The 15,769-nt window shown below is 34.5% G+C and overlaps 2 protein-coding genes, 1 non-coding gene and 1 pseudogene across 3 annotated transcripts; all 4 read left to right on the forward strand.

Moving 5' to 3' along the window:
* Positions 1–3,981: 3,981 nt before the first annotated feature.
* Positions 3,982–6,568, forward strand: LOC139842947 (subtilisin-like protease SBT1.4). The gene has a single exon (XM_071833044.1). The coding sequence runs from the start codon at positions 3,982–3,984 to the stop codon at positions 6,307–6,309; it is 2,328 nt and encodes a 775-aa protein (XP_071689145.1). The 3' UTR covers positions 6,310–6,568.
* A 533-nt stretch (positions 6,569–7,101) lies between these two features.
* Positions 7,102–7,183, forward strand: TRNAS-GCU (transfer RNA serine (anticodon GCU)). The gene has a single exon. It is a non-coding gene; the product is annotated as a tRNA-Ser (tRNA).
* A 2,948-nt stretch (positions 7,184–10,131) lies between these two features.
* LOC139842948 (uncharacterized) lies at positions 10,132–10,904 on the forward strand. Its single transcript, XM_071833045.1, has 2 exons — positions 10,132–10,253; positions 10,460–10,904. The coding sequence occupies exons 1-2, from the start codon at positions 10,132–10,134 to the stop codon at positions 10,902–10,904; spliced, it is 567 nt and encodes a 188-aa protein (XP_071689146.1).
* Positions 10,905–13,371: 2,467 nt separating this feature from the next.
* LOC139842949 (uncharacterized mitochondrial protein AtMg00810-like) lies at positions 13,372–14,607 on the forward strand (annotated as a pseudogene).
* Positions 14,608–15,769: the final 1,162 nt, after the last annotated feature.

Here is a 15,769-nt window from a genome sequence, read left to right on the forward strand (position 1 = left end):
GCTTGGAACACCACGAAGCCGCATACATTAGGATATACACCTAGAATCTTTGAATCAATGAGGGATGATAAAAAAAATTCACCTTAAAATTGCCATTTTCCTTCATGTTTCATGTCCAGCCATCTTCCTGATCGATAAGAATTGGAGCCGCAGATAATAAATCAGAAAATTGTACAAATTCATCTAGAGAGCGTCCCTTACCAACATTGTTCCACTCCCAATTTTGTGTCGTGCCACTATCATCGCAAGAGACTCTTGCCCTTACGGACGCATTCTGATCTAGATCAAGAGCAAAAAGATGGGGAAATAAAGAACTCAAACTAGACGATATATTAGGTAAACAAATATCTTTCCAGAATGGTGTTGAGTTCACGTTTCCCACCTTACATGTAGAAGAAGATAAAAAAGAAATGCCTAATTTGTCAATCTCACGACCACATTGAGCAATACCTTTCCAAATGGATGAACAACTTGAGTTAGCGATTATACCAAGACTGTCATCATCTCCGTAGATAGAACGAATTAGGATCGCCCACAAGGATTCCTTATCGGTCTTTAAATGCCACTACCATTTGTCTAGGAGGCTAAGACTTTTTGAGCGTAGACTTCCAATCCCCAACCCACCAAGTTTTTTATTCATCAAACATCAGTTTCATTTGACCCAAGTAATCAAGTCACGATCCAAAGAAAAACATAAGAACTTCATCCCTAAATTGAAATCGATTCATATACGGAGTAGTGGAGTACCATGTGTCATGTGTCAATTGGAACTTATGGCTGTCTATGCCGTTGTAATTTCCCTTAGCGCATTGCCATGGAACGTTTGATTTATATATATTATTCTTTGGCCGTTAAAAAAAAACATGGGTCATGTGATCTCACAAAATGCGGGTGCAATTGTAAAATTTTGATTTTTAATCGAAAGTACATATAGAATAAAGTAATAGTAATAAGTTTTATTCTTTTTTATAGTTATTGATTTGTATGTTGTTGTTTTTCTAATATTTTTTTATGATAAGGTATAAGATCATTAAGATAGACCGTATTGTTGTTAGCTGTTATAGTATGTAATTTTATATCTATATTTGCTATTTATCTATAGTTAATATTAAAATGCTATAATGATGATGTCATTATTAGGCTAATTCATTTGTTGTTAAAAAATCAAAAAGAAAGAAAAAGAAAAATTTAAACATGGTGGGTGATGTCATTAATCTAAATAATTTTGAATTAAAATTAAATTTTATTAATTAATTATTATAATTAAATCTTATTAATAATTATTTTAATTATTAAAATTAAATAATTTTAAATTATTTTAATTAATTATTTTGAATTGAGTACGAGAAGGTATAAAAGCTAGGCAAAAGGAAACGAATTCTAAATTTATATTTTAATTTACACTTTTAAAATAAAATGACAACCAATATTATCTCTTATGATTGGATGTGAATTGTTTAATGTGCATTTTAGGTGTTTGATGAAATGTTCAGCTGACGAGTTTCTTAGTCGGACTCTGTGGTTCCATGGGTCATTAAACTAAATAACTTTAGCATTTACGTTCACTTAATACCTAAAACATATTATTAAACTGTTTCGTTTAAACAAACCCGTGATTTCACGGGTCATTTCACTAGTTGTGATGACGTTAGTTGTCGTTTTTTTAAATAGATTAAATTGTTCATTAGGTCCTAGGGTCCTTTTTTCCGCCTCGTTATAGGTCTTTAAATTCTCAAGATCGGCCCTGACAAGTGATCCCTTTTGCAATTTAATAAATCCGCTCCTGAATATACTACGAGTATAAAACAATCCAAATACGTTAAGTAATCCTTCATATATGTTGTAGAAATGCTTAAAAATGAGGTGATGCTCTGGCACATGGAGACATGGAGTATCTCGTGAAAATCATAAATACATTATATTTTGGAATAAGTATTGATAGATCAATGTTAATTTTTTTATTTTTTTGAACGGCAAGCTTTGCATAAGTGTATCATTTATTTAAACGTCACTCATCATTTGCACACACACCCGTTCGGGAGGAAACTCGAATCGCATTACAGGAACTCGATCCTTTAACCATCCTGAGGGGCAGGCGAACCGTGTTTTGAATCCTGAATGAATCCGGAAGAAAACCCCCATTGGATCAATCTGGATATCCATATTTCAGGCAGATTAATTAATAGAATGGACAGAGCGAGACTCGAATACATGACCTAACCTCCAGCCCAACACACTAGGTGAAAGGAGCAAGGTCAATGTTAATACATGTCATTCAAATATACTTTAGTTTTAAAATTGAAATAATAACAATACTGTTAACGACACGACACTAAACTTTTGTGATTGCAACAGTAAGCATACGTGCAATTTTGCTACACACAAATTTATCCTAAAATAAATAAACAAATACGGAGTATATCATTGTTTCCCAAATTTACAAGACTTTTCATATATATGGTTAATTTTTATTTTTATTATTATTATTTTATTTTTTTGAAAAATAAGAAAATTTTATTAATCACAACGCGAACAATATACAATAGACCAATATTACAACTCGAATAATTAGGTTGCCAAGGGTGCAACCATAAAAAAATACTAGTTAATCTAACACGATAAATAAGAGCGTGAGTTACTCAACCAAGTAAGCCAATCGAACTTTTTTCGTCTCGATCTTAGTGAAATTCATTCAAATGACTTGACTTGAATCTCGTTAAGTATAACCGGAGCACTCCACGAACATCCTCGAAATACTTTATTATTGCGGTTTTTCCAAATGTCATTCGATAGCTTGCTATATTTTCTTTCCGAAAGTAGACATTGAAGTACCAGAATTGCCTTTAAGAATCTCATCGAATCCAAGATTTGAGAAAGCACCCACCCCCACCAAGAGTATACCCGATTCCATATATCAAACTCATGAGAACAAAATACCAAGGTGTGATCCGTAGTTTCTAAGTCATCATCACAAAGATGACATCTAACACTATGCAAGTCGATTTCCCTTTTAGCCAACTTGATCCTAATCGGAAGTCTTTTTTTCATTAGTCTCCACACGAAAATTTCAATCTTTTTTAGAACTAAGTTGTTTCGCAAGGTACTCGAAGTATTACTTGATGAGAGAATTTTTTTGTCACATAACCCCGATAATTTTTTGATCGTGAAAGGTTTACCACCATCTAAATTCCATTTCCAACAATCGCTTCGTTCCGTTAATTTGACCTCCGAAATGATCTGCAGCATCGACTCGAACTCCCCACGAACAGGGCCCATAGGTTCACGAGCCCAGGCCCAATTAAATCTGCTGTTGATGGGCCTGTCCGCTTGTACTCGCACACTAACAACAACTGATTTGTCTGTTTCCAATTGGTATAGGCGTGAGAACAACTCACTGAATTTGTTGTCACTAATTCATACCTGGTTTCAAAATGATGTATTTGACCCGTTCTGATTGCTATGAGTTCTTGAACCCAATACCTTTAACAAATGATGTATATGGTTAATTTAGAGCAATTTTTTCCATCTTATGTGAAAGTGGAACTCATTTCCTTTTAAATGTTTATTAAAGTTTGATCGTTGGTAATTAGTATAAAATGTGGTGAAACGCTATCTTAATCAAACAAAAATGACAACGAACGTCGACGTATTGTCCATTATGAAAAAGATGATTTTTCTTTCTTCAATAGAAATCTTGCACTTGTGATCGTGAAACAAAAATTTATTTTTCAAGTAAAAAGTTAAAAATAAATATAATTAGGCATAGATATTTAGTAATCGGTACAAAACTGAAAATTGGCATGGGCAGTTTGGATTGGCCAATCTAATTATTTTTACAAGTAGCCAAGTGGTAGGTAATACTTACAACTGGCCCATTCATAGTCTACCAATCATATCCCGCCACGTAACCCATCCTCCAACAATCTATCGCCTTTTTATCATCTCTCTTCCCTTCCAAGAATATTCAGGCAACCCAAAAAAATGGCAAGGAGTTCACTCCCTTCTTCCTATCTGCTTTCCTTGTTATTATTATTATTCCTCTCTATTATATCTATCTCTATATCTATACATGAACAAGATACCGATCAAACAAGTACTTACATCATCCACGTGTCAAAATCCGATAAACCTACCACGTTTTCCACTCATAAAAGCTGGTACTCCTCAATCGTCCGATCAGTCTCTTCATCACACCAACCGTCCGATCTGTTGTACACTTATGAACACTCGGTCAACGGTTTCTCCGTTAGGTTAACTCGATCTCAAGCCGTTAAGCTTCGTCGTGCTCCCGGTGTACTCTCCGTCATCCCCGATCGTCGGCGAACACTTCACACAACACACACACCTAAATTTTTAGGTCTAGCTGATAACTTCGGTCTCTGGCCTAACGCTGAATACGGCGATGACGTCATCGTGGGAGTACTCGATACCGGAATCTGGCCGGAAAGGCCGAGTTTCTCCGACGAAGGACTTCCGCCAGTTCCGTCCACTTGGAAAGGTAGCTGTGACGTGTTTCCTGATTTTCCGAAGACCGCGTGTAATCGGAAAATCATCGGAGCTAAGGCGTATTATCGTGGTTACATAGCTAGTTCAGCGAATCGTTTGAATGCTTGGAACGGTATGCTATCGCCTAGAGACACTGAAGGTCATGGAACACATACGTCTTCAACTGCGGCAGGATCAGTTGTTGAGGATGCCGGATTTTTCGATTTCGCTAAGGGCGAAGCCAGAGGTATGGCTGTTAAAGCTAGAATTGCGGTTTATAAGATCTGCTGGGATGCAGGTTGTTACGATTCCGATATTCTCGCTGCTATGGAACAAGCTATTAGTGACGGTGTACATATTATATCACTTTCAGTTGGTGCTAATGGCTATGCACCTAATTATTATCAAGACTCGATCGCTATTGGGGCTTTTCACGCCATGAAAAACGGAATTCTAACTTCGTGTTCAGCAGGTAATTCAGGTCCTGGTGCGTACACCGCGGTTAATATCGCTCCGTGGATATTTACAATCGGTGCTTCGACGATCGATCGAGAGTTTCCGGCGGATGTTGTTCTCGGAGACGGAAGAGTTTACAGCGGTGTATCGCTTTACTCCGGTGACGGACTAGGAGACGTTCAGTATCCGTTAATTTACGCGCGTGATGCTGGTGATCGATACTGTTACAGTGGAAAGTTAAATGCTACTTTAGTTACCGGTAAAATTGTAATTTGTGATCGTGGAGGTAATGCTAGGGTTGATAAAGGTAATGCGGTTAATGAAGCCGGTGGTGTTGGAATGATCCACACGAATTTAGACGAAAATGGCGAGGAGCTTTTAGCTGATGCGCATGTTATTCCGGCAACGATGCTCGGCTGCACTGCCGGAGATAAAGTGAAAGAGTATTTGCGTTCCGCTGCTTCGCCCACAGCGACGATTAGTTTTAGGGGAACGGTGATCGGAACATCACCTTCTGCGCCACGTGTGGCGTCTTTCTCTAGCCGCGGTCCAAGTTATAGGACCGCGGAAATCATTAAACCGGATGTGATTGGGCCTGGTGTTAACATATTAGCTGGTTGGACCGGGTATACTAGCCCAACTTCATTGGATACGGATCCTAGACGGGTGGACTTCAATATCATATCAGGGACGTCGATGTCGTGTCCTCACGTGAGTGGCTTATGCGCCTTATTACGTAAGGCACACCCGACGTGGTCCCCAGCTGCTATTAAATCTGCTTTGATGACTACTGCTAGGTTTTTGGACAACATTGGTGAAAACATTACCGATCTTGCAACTGGTGTGCAATCTACACCGTTTGTTCATGGATCGGGCCACGTGGACCCAAATAGAGCACTTAACCCCGGGTTGGTGTATGATGCTGGGGTAGATGATTACGTGGCCTTCCTTTGTGCCATTGGATATGATTCCAAGAAAATAGCAATTTTTGCAAAGGATCCTGTGGATTGTAGTGCGGTGAGTTTGACTAGCCCCGGTGGGTTAAACTACCCCTCGTTTTCGGTTGTGTTTGATTCGAAAAGCGCAGGCATTGTGAAGTATAAAAGGGTTGTGAAGAATGTAGGTAGTGATGTGAATGCGGTTTATAAGGTGAGTGTAAGTGCTCCACCCGGGGTGGACGTTGTTGTGTCACCGATGAAACTTATCTTTAGTGAGGCGAAAAAAGAGATTGAATACGAGATCACGTTTAGTTCTATCAAGGGTGGAGCTGCAGCTTTTGGTTCGATTGAGTGGAGTGATGGAAGCCATAATGTGAGAAGCCCGATTGCCGTTCAGTGGAGTTCGAGTAAATGGCAAATGAGCATGTAATTGTGGTTCTGTTTTTCGAATGCTGTCTCAAACACAAGAAAGATGGATATTGTGTTTTACTTTTTAAGGTTAAGTTAGTTGGTAAGTTGTTGCATTGTAAGCTTTACTTCTTTGTTTTGATTGCTGGCCCAAATCTATTTCTTTGTTTTGATTTGAGTTGGGCTTGCATCACAATAATGTATCATGTGTCACTTGCTCTTGTTGTAAAAATAGAACATGTTCAAGGGTTAATATTACACGTACCCTTATTTTCTTTTAAGTTATTAGCTTTCTTTGTAGGTAGTTTGGTACAGGTGATTTTTTGGAAAGCTAGTCAGGTGATATGTAGATCAAGTTTAAAAACCACACCATTTTGTTTTTTTTTTTTTTAAAAAACAACACCATTATTGCGTATGAAAAGATATACACTTCATGAAAATCCATAAAATGTTGAAAGAATGTGACTGAGATTCCAGAACTGACGAACATTATTACCCTATAAAATACGGAGTATAAAATTCTGGATTTGACTATATTGAAATTGAAGGTTTGCCCATAATAGTAAAATTAGTTTCAAAATTCGTTGAAATAATACAAAGTGACTATGTCTGAATGATAATGTGTCAATGTTCCTTTTTAACCACAAACCATATTTGCGACATTACTAATTGATAAACCACCCAAATCACATTTTTGCTGGAAAGCATAGTAATAGTATAATATCTGTAATTTTGTAATGTTCATTGAAATCAAATAAGTAGTGTGTGCACAGTTCGTATACTTATATTAGAAGGGTGTCAAAGTTACAACAATGACGCTTTGGCCGAGTGGTTAAGGCGTGTGCCTGCTAAGTACATGGGGTTTCCCCGCGAGAGTTCGAATCTCTCAGGCGTTGTCTATTTTAAATATGTTTTTGCAAAGTAATTCCTTTTTTTTTTTTTTTTTTTTTTTTTAAAGAAAAACTAATTCATTTATTTTTTATAGCATATAGATATTATATTATATTATATATATCATTAATAGAAACAAATAAACAGATACAAAACAAGGCGGAGCCAGAATTATTAGTTAGGGGTGGCTTGTTTCATAAGTAAGATTAACGTCAAAGATCGAAGAAACATACGTAAGCATAACAATCGAGTTTCGGAAAATTAATCAGTACTTTTGAATCTTGTCAAAAATTATCATGGCTTTATTAACAAAATATAACATCATTAATTCTACTATATATCAACGTCAATTTTTTTTTCTAAATTATCATTATTGTTAAATTTATGTAATATCAACAATTCACTTTTAAAATTACAATGTTATGAAAATCATTCCACGAAGTTCATTAAAAGGTACTCGTAACTGTTAATTGCTTTAAATTGGTCTTAAAAAATACGGCAACACAATAAAAGATGATTAGTAGATGTTTGAAAGGATATACTAACCCATTGTAATTTGTAAATAAGTTGATGGCAAACAAATGAAAGCTCAAAGAAAACACTTAATTTTTTTTTTTTTTTAAATGTACCCAATATAAGAATAATAAAAAATAGAGTATAATACTAAACTAAATAAAATAAAATAACTAGAAAGTATAGAGTGTAAGTTGTAACCAACTATCTTATTTGATTAATTGTTATGATTTTCTTCTTCAGTTAACATACGTCCACTATGTAACTAGTTTTTTACTAAAAGAATATGGGCTAAATCCACTTTGTTATTGGGCTTAATGGGGGTGGTTGAACACCCCACATCCCCTCTAGCTCCTCTATTGACCACAATTGAAACAAGTTGCGATAAACTACTAGAGTAGTTAGGACTTAGCCTCTCAAATAGAATTAAATTTTTGGGAGGTCTCAAGTGTGAGTTCTCTAAGCAACATAAACATCTTCGTGGCCATGGAGTTTCACACGCGATGACGCCATATTACTCGCTAAACGAGTTGTCACGTTAAAATTAGTCGGTTTGCAAAGCGAGTCGAAAACTCGGATAAATAAAAAAAACCAAGTTGCAGTACAACAATTGCTAGCTAAACGTAATACATACAATCAAACACTAATTCAAAATTTGAAGCTAAAATCTTAATATGTTGTCTCATCTTTCATGACATAACTTTTTTTTCAGTGTAACATCTCGACAGCATATACTTATTTTAGGTAACATCAAGTTGGTTGTACCAGTCACAGTCATATGATCCTTTTAATCGTTAGGAATAAATAGTAAAGCACCGACTCATCAAATAACTAATTGATGAACCACAAAACATAAAAACGGTGTTAAAAACCATAAAAGGATTATAATTATAATTTCAAAAAAGAGAAAGACTTTAGAAGGTGGCATTTGTAGCGAGATATGATTTTTATGGTTAATTTTGAAGCGGAGGAACAAGTTGGTTTGGGTTGACAATAGAAGACTTTGAAACATGGAAGATGCATCTTCAAGTTTAATTGTGTAGTACGGAGTATGTATATTTCTATAAAGAATACCGGTGTTGTGGTCATGAGTTAGATGTATGATCGTTTAAGCCCAATAACATGTTTATCATATAAGCCTATTAGTTACACAATCTTCAAAATTAATTAGTAATAGAGGGTTCCCATAAACTTATAAACATTTGTTTATTTCAATTTTCGGTGTGAAAAACAATTAACCGATTAGTTATAACATGAAATTAATTGGTTGTTATAATGTGAAGTTTCAACTCATCAAGACAAGTGTTCACAAGGTTATGATGTGGATGATCAATTTTGTGACAACACATATACATGTTGCTTACTTACATTATAGTGTTACTATGTGTCAAAGATAGTGTCATGTGTCAATGATGTATAACATTATTGTACTATAAATAGGCACTTAATGTAAGCTAACAAGACACACCTCTTGAATACAATTATATGGAAGTATTCACTTCTCTTTCTTTGTTCTTATATTAATTAGAAGTCTTCTTATAATATTAGGCCATGGAAGTTGTCATAAACAACAAAAATTACAACATGTTATCAGCACGAAAACTCCAAATATACAAGGTTAACTCAAACTGCTACAAGGTAGTAATCAAGGTATATTCATACATACTATTGTTTACTCTTAAATTTAATTTAATTTATTTTATTTGTACACACTAATGTTTATTCTTAAATTTATCTAATTTCATCTCCATATTCACATTAAAAATATTTATAATAATCAATTTTTTTAAATTTATTTAAAATACAACGGCTATCTAACGGTCTTTAACTAACGACATTACAACGGGTATATTTTTAAATATAAATCAAACATCTATGTTTTCCTCATTTTCACAAACCGTTCTCATATTTATCGGATTATTACTTTCAAAAAGTTTTTACAAAGATGATTCATCCGGTTCTAATTTTCACAATTATATTGATAATAGTATCTATCATTCCTCTTGTTAATCTACTGCCAGATTACTTTTATTTCTTCTCTGGTATTTATGTGTTTATAATTCTACCATTACTCTGTACTTCTCTATTTATTGATATATATGGATTATGATTTACATTGTTGTTTGTTTCAACTTTTGATAATAGAAAATGTCAAACTTATCAAAGCTTGAATTTACCCTACTAGAAGCAACGGGAAAAAATTGCATGCCATGGGTTATAGATGTAGAAATCAATCTTGAATCAATGGGTATTTTAGAAACTATAAATGAAAATAACACTTGTTCTGAACAAGACCAAGCAACAGCAAGTGCTTTTATTCGCAAACATATTGATAACATGTTAAAAAATGATTATCTTACTATTAAAGATCCAAGTGTTTTGTGGCAAAGAATCAAAAAACTGATTCGACAATCAAAAGGAAGTTTTACTTACTGCTTCTATGGAAGAATGGAGAACTCTGAGATTTCTGGACTTTAAGAAAGTGAATGAATATAGTTCAGCTATGTTCAAGATATGTTCACAACTTCAATTTTGTGGACACGAAATTAATGATGCTGATATGTTAGAGAAAACTTTTTCCACAATGCATGCTTCGAACATGCTTTTGTAATAAAATTTAAGATTGCAAAAGTTCAAAACTTATTTTGAACTTCAAACTTATTTGTTAGTTGCAGAGCAGAATAATGAACTTTTGATGAAAATCAGCAATCCCGTCCTACTGGTGCACTAGCATTTCCTGAAGCAAATGCTATAAACAATTATAAAAGGGGTAATGCACATGGACGAGGACGTGGGAAAGGTCGTGGTAATAATGGTCAATACCATCACAATGGCAATTACCATAACAATGGCAAAAACCATAACTATGGTCGGAGTCATCCGTATGGTAATAGTCGTGGTCGTGGTCGTAACCGTGGCCGTGGTCGTGGATATGGTCAAAGAAATAATAATACACGAAATTATAGACCACAACCACCAAATAAGCCCACCGAACAAGATGTTGAAGGAAACTCTTCAAGGAATCCTGAAGAACCTTGTTACATATGTGGTAGTGTTGGCCATTGGGCTAGAACACGTAGAACACCTGAACATCTTGTTGAGCTCTATAAAAAATCCTTGAAAGATAATGAAAAGGAAGTGAATCATGTGGATAACCTTGATTTGGTCAAGGCCGAACCAACTTCAGAGTTCTTCGATGGCTTAGATTTCTAAATGCTTATCTTATGTGTCTCTCATGAATAAATAGTATTAAATCACTGATCTATGCTATATTTATGTTTACTAAGTGTCTTTGTCATGTACTTCTCTTTGTAATATGTTTGTGTGTGATATGTTTAAATTTATCTAATTCCAATGTTTTGAAGATCAATATGAATCATGCTGGAGTACAACATCAATCAAATGGTGGAGATATTTGTATTGCCGATAGTGGTACTACACACACTATACTCAAATCTAAGAAATATTTCATTGATTTGAATCCAACAGAAGGAACTATACATACAATATCAGGTCCTACAGACTTGATTAAAGGAACAGGAAAGGCAAAATTCATATTACCAAATAGTACAAATTTTCAGATAAATAATGCCTTATTTTCTCCAGAGTCAAAGAGAAATTTGTTAAGTTTCTCTGATATATAACATAATGGATATGATCATCAGTCAGTGACAACAGAAAATGAAAAGTATTTCTGTATCACTGACAAGAATCGTGTGGTTGAAAAACTACCTAGACTTAATTCTGAATTACATTATACACATATAAATGTACATGAATTACATATGAATGAAAAATATTGTGATCCTAAATCATTGAAATTGTGGCATGAGAGACTAGGCCACCCAGGATCAACAATGATGAAAAGGATAATTGAAAATACACATGGACATCCATTGAGGGACCAGAAGCTCCCTTCTGATGCAAATGTCTCATGTACATCATGCTCTCTTGAAAAATTGATAACAAGACCATCACCTCTTAAGATTGAGAAAGAATCACCAATATTTCTTGAAAGAATTCAAGGTGATATATGTGGACCGATTCATCCACCATGCGGACCATTTAGATATTTCATGGTCCTAATAGACGCATTTAGTAGATGGTCTCATGTTTATCTATTATCAAGTCAAAATATGGCATTTGCAAATTTTCTTGCCCAAATTATCAAAGTGAGAGCACATTTTCCTGATTACACCATTAAAAGGGTGAGACTTGATAATGCTGGTGAGTTTACATCTCAAGCATTTAATGACTATTGTACGTCTATAGGGATTGTTGTTGAATATCATGTTGCTCATGTCCATACACAAAATGGTTTAGCTGAATCATTAATTAAACGCTTGCAACTAATAGCTAGACCATTGATAATGAGAACAAAACTCCCAGTGTCTATATGGGGTCATGCAATTTTGCATGCTGCATCATTGATTCACATTAGACCAAGTGCAAGTCATACATATTCTCCCTTGCAACTTGCTTTTGGCCAGCAACCAAACATTTCCCATCTTAGGACATTTGGTTGTGCGGTTTATGTTCCTATCACACCACCACAACGCACAAAAATGGGTCCTCAAAGAAGGATGGGCATATATGTTGGATATGAAACACCTTCTATTTTAAGATATATTGAACCCATGACGGGTGATGTCTTTACATCACGTTTTGCTGATTGTCACTTTGATGAAACATCATTCCCTAAATTAGGGGGAGAAATGAAAAATCAAAAAAAGATTGTTTCATGGTGTGAAGCTCAATTGAGGTATCTTGATCCTCGCACAAAATAATGTGAGACAGAAGTTCAAAAAATAATGCATATGTAAGAACTTGCGAATCAATTACCTGATGCATTTACGATACAAAAAGAGTGACTAAATCATATATACCAGCAGTAAATGCTCCGGCTAGAATTAAAATTCCAAAGTCTGGCAACAAAGTCACTCAAGAATCTTCGCCACGTCTAAAACGTGGGAGACCAGTTGGTTCCAAAGATAAAAATTCTCGAAAAATAAAATCAGCTGATAATGAGGTGAAAGAAAGTGTTCCAGAAGAAACACAACTCAAAACTCCTCTAGAAGAGGACATTGATGATGTCAATACAGAAGTTGCAATCAGTTATGCACATTCAAAAATATTACGGAACCGAAAAGATATAAAAAATATCGATGAGAACTTTGCATATAATGTTGCATATGACATCATGAATGACGATGATTATCCGGAACCAAAATCTATCATTGAATGTCAAAATAGATATGATTGGGCCCAATGGAAGGATGCAATACGAGTTGAACTAGAATCACTCAATAAAAGAAAAGTTTTCGGATCTATTGTTCTCACACTTGAAGATGTGAAACCTGTGGGATACAGGTGGATTTTTGTTCGAAAAAGAAATGAGAAAAATGAAGTTACAAGATATAAAGCTAGACTTGTAGCTCAAGGTTTCTCTCAAAGACTAGGAATCAATTATGAGGAAACTTATTCTCCTGTTATGGATGCAATTACTTTTAGATACTTAATCAGTCTGACAGTTTCTAAAAATTTAGAAATGCGTCTAATGGATGTTGTTACTGCTTATCTATACGGATCACTTGATAGTGATATATATATATATATATATATATATATATATATATATATATATATATATATATATATATATATATATATATATATATATATGAAGATCCCTGAAGGATTTAAGGTGCCTGAAGCATGTAGTACAAAATTCAAAGAAATGTATTCAATTAAATTACAAAGATCATTATATAGATTGAAACAATCGGGACGTATGTGCTATAACCGATTAAGTGTAACTTAATAAGTAAAGGGTATACAAATAATCTAATTTGCCCATTTGTTTTCATTAAGAAAACAACTTCTGGATATGTGATCATAGCTGTTTATGTTGATGATCTTAACATCATAGGGACAAATAACGAGATCTATGAAGCTATTCAACTTTTAAAGAATGAATTTGAAAGGAAAGATCTCGGAAAAACCAAGTATTGTCTTGGTTTGCAGATTAAGCATATGCCTAATGGTTTACTTGTACTTCAAACAATGATACCGAAAAGATTCTGAAACGTTTTAATATAAATAAGGCAAAACCGTTAAGCACCCCTATGGTTGTTAGGTCACTCAATGTTGACAATGATCCATTTCATCCTCGTGAAGAAAATGAAGATGTTCTTGGTCAAGAAGTTCCATATCTTAGTGCCATTAGAGCTCTTATGTATCTTACTAATTGTACGAGACCTGACATTTCATCTGCAGTAAATTTATTAGCAAGATTCAGCTCAGCTCCAACTAAAAGGCATTAAAATGGGATTAAACACATTTTTAGATACTTTTGAGGAACTGCCGATTTAGGATTATTTTATTCTAACGATTCAAAACAAGATTTGGTTGGTTATGTAGATGCAGGTTACTTGTCTGATCCACATAAAGCTAAATCTCAAACTGGATATGTGTTCCTAAATGGAGGTACTGCAATTTCATGGCGTTCTAAAAAACAAACACTTGTTGCAACATCCTCAAATCATGCTGAAGTTATTGCATTACATGAAGCAACTCGAGAATGTTTTGGGTTGAGATCAATGACACAACTCATGAAGCAACTCGAGTTATTGATTCATGTGGACTAAACCATCAGAAAAGTCCAACCCTAATCCATGAAGACAATGCAGCTTGTGTCGCACAAATGAAGGAATGATATATCAAAAGTGACAGAACAAAACATATACCTCCAAGATTCTTTGCATATACTCAAAATTTCATTAAGAAGAACATGATAGAAATGAGATATGTTCAATCTAGCAACAACACTGCCGATCTTTTCACCAAAGCACTACCAACTACCATTTTTAGAAAACATGTTCACAGTATTGGCATGAGGCATGTTCAAAAGATGTAACGGCTCAAGAATGTCTACTTGAGGGGGAGTCAACTCTATGCTGCACTCTTTTTCCCTTAGCTAAAGTTTTTTCCCACTGGGTTTTCTTTAGCAAGGTTTTTAACGAGGCAGTACTAGTTGATCTCTAATATAACAAAATTGTCATCTAAGGGGAGTGTTATAATGTGAAGTTTCAACTCATTAAGACAAGTGTCCACAAGGTTATGACGTGGATGATCAATTTTGTGACAACACATATACATGTTGCTTACTTACACTATGGTATTACCATGTGTCAAAGACAGTGACATGTGTCAATGATGTATAATATTGTTGTACTATAAATAGACATTTAATGTAAGTTTACAAGACACACCTCTTGAATACAATTATATGAAAGTATTCACTTCTCTTTCTTTGTTCTTATATTAATTAGAAGTCTTCTTATAATATTAGGCCATGAAAGTTGTCATAAATAACAAAAATTATAACAGTTGTATATCTGATGTACCGGTGATCGCACACACCTTGAGTGTTATATTTATAATACTCAGCTTTTAATTTCTATTAAAAATTCAGAAAAAGTGAGACTACATCGTATAACAAGCAACAAAGAGGACTTAATTTTTGTCAATTTCTTCAACAATTAGAAAGACTAAATCGTATATCACACCTTGAGCGTTTAACAATCTTTGTTCGTGGTTTGCGAATTTTTGAAAATAAATTATTAATAAATGTATATAATTATATAGAATTCATAAATGCGGAGCTTTTAAAATATTTGAACTCTATGCTACTTCACAATTTGCACATGTTAGAAGAAGCCAGATATATAAATCACATGCATGTGGGTACACTTCAAAACTTGGTCAACTATCACATATCCACATATACTACCTAGAAGCATGTGTAAAGCGTTGATTTAAATATAAGCAAGTAACAAATATATATTTTGTGATCTGAGATCAGAGATAATGTAGCTGTTGATATAAAATTATTGAATTATTGATATTTAAACTCCACAACCAATCAAGTAACCCATCTTCATTTCCGACAGATATCATGGATGTAATCCCTTCCATCAACAACTTAAACAAAAAAACCACCACCAAAATCACGCAGGAATGCGCAACAAACCGCCGCAGATTCTGGAGGCTAAGGCGGAAAAAGAAGCTGCCAAGTG

Source organism: Rutidosis leptorrhynchoides, chromosome 4 (assembly GCF_046630445.1).
Source record: "Rutidosis leptorrhynchoides isolate AG116_Rl617_1_P2 chromosome 4, CSIRO_AGI_Rlap_v1, whole genome shotgun sequence".
NCBI lineage: Eukaryota > Viridiplantae > Streptophyta > Magnoliopsida > Asterales > Asteraceae > Rutidosis > Rutidosis leptorrhynchoides.

Coding starts and splice junctions, on each gene's coding strand:
- LOC139842947 (XM_071833044.1), top strand. CDS start 3,982: ATGGCAAGGAGTTCACTCCCTTCTTCCTATCTGCTTTCCTTGTTATTA.
- LOC139842948 (XM_071833045.1), top strand. CDS start 10,132: ATGGAAGAATGGAGAACTCTGAGATTTCTGGACTTTAAGAAAGTGAAT. Junction 10,254..10,459: donor GAAATTAATGATGCTGATAT/GTTAGAGAAAAC, acceptor CAATTATAAAAG/GGGTAATGCACATGGACGAG.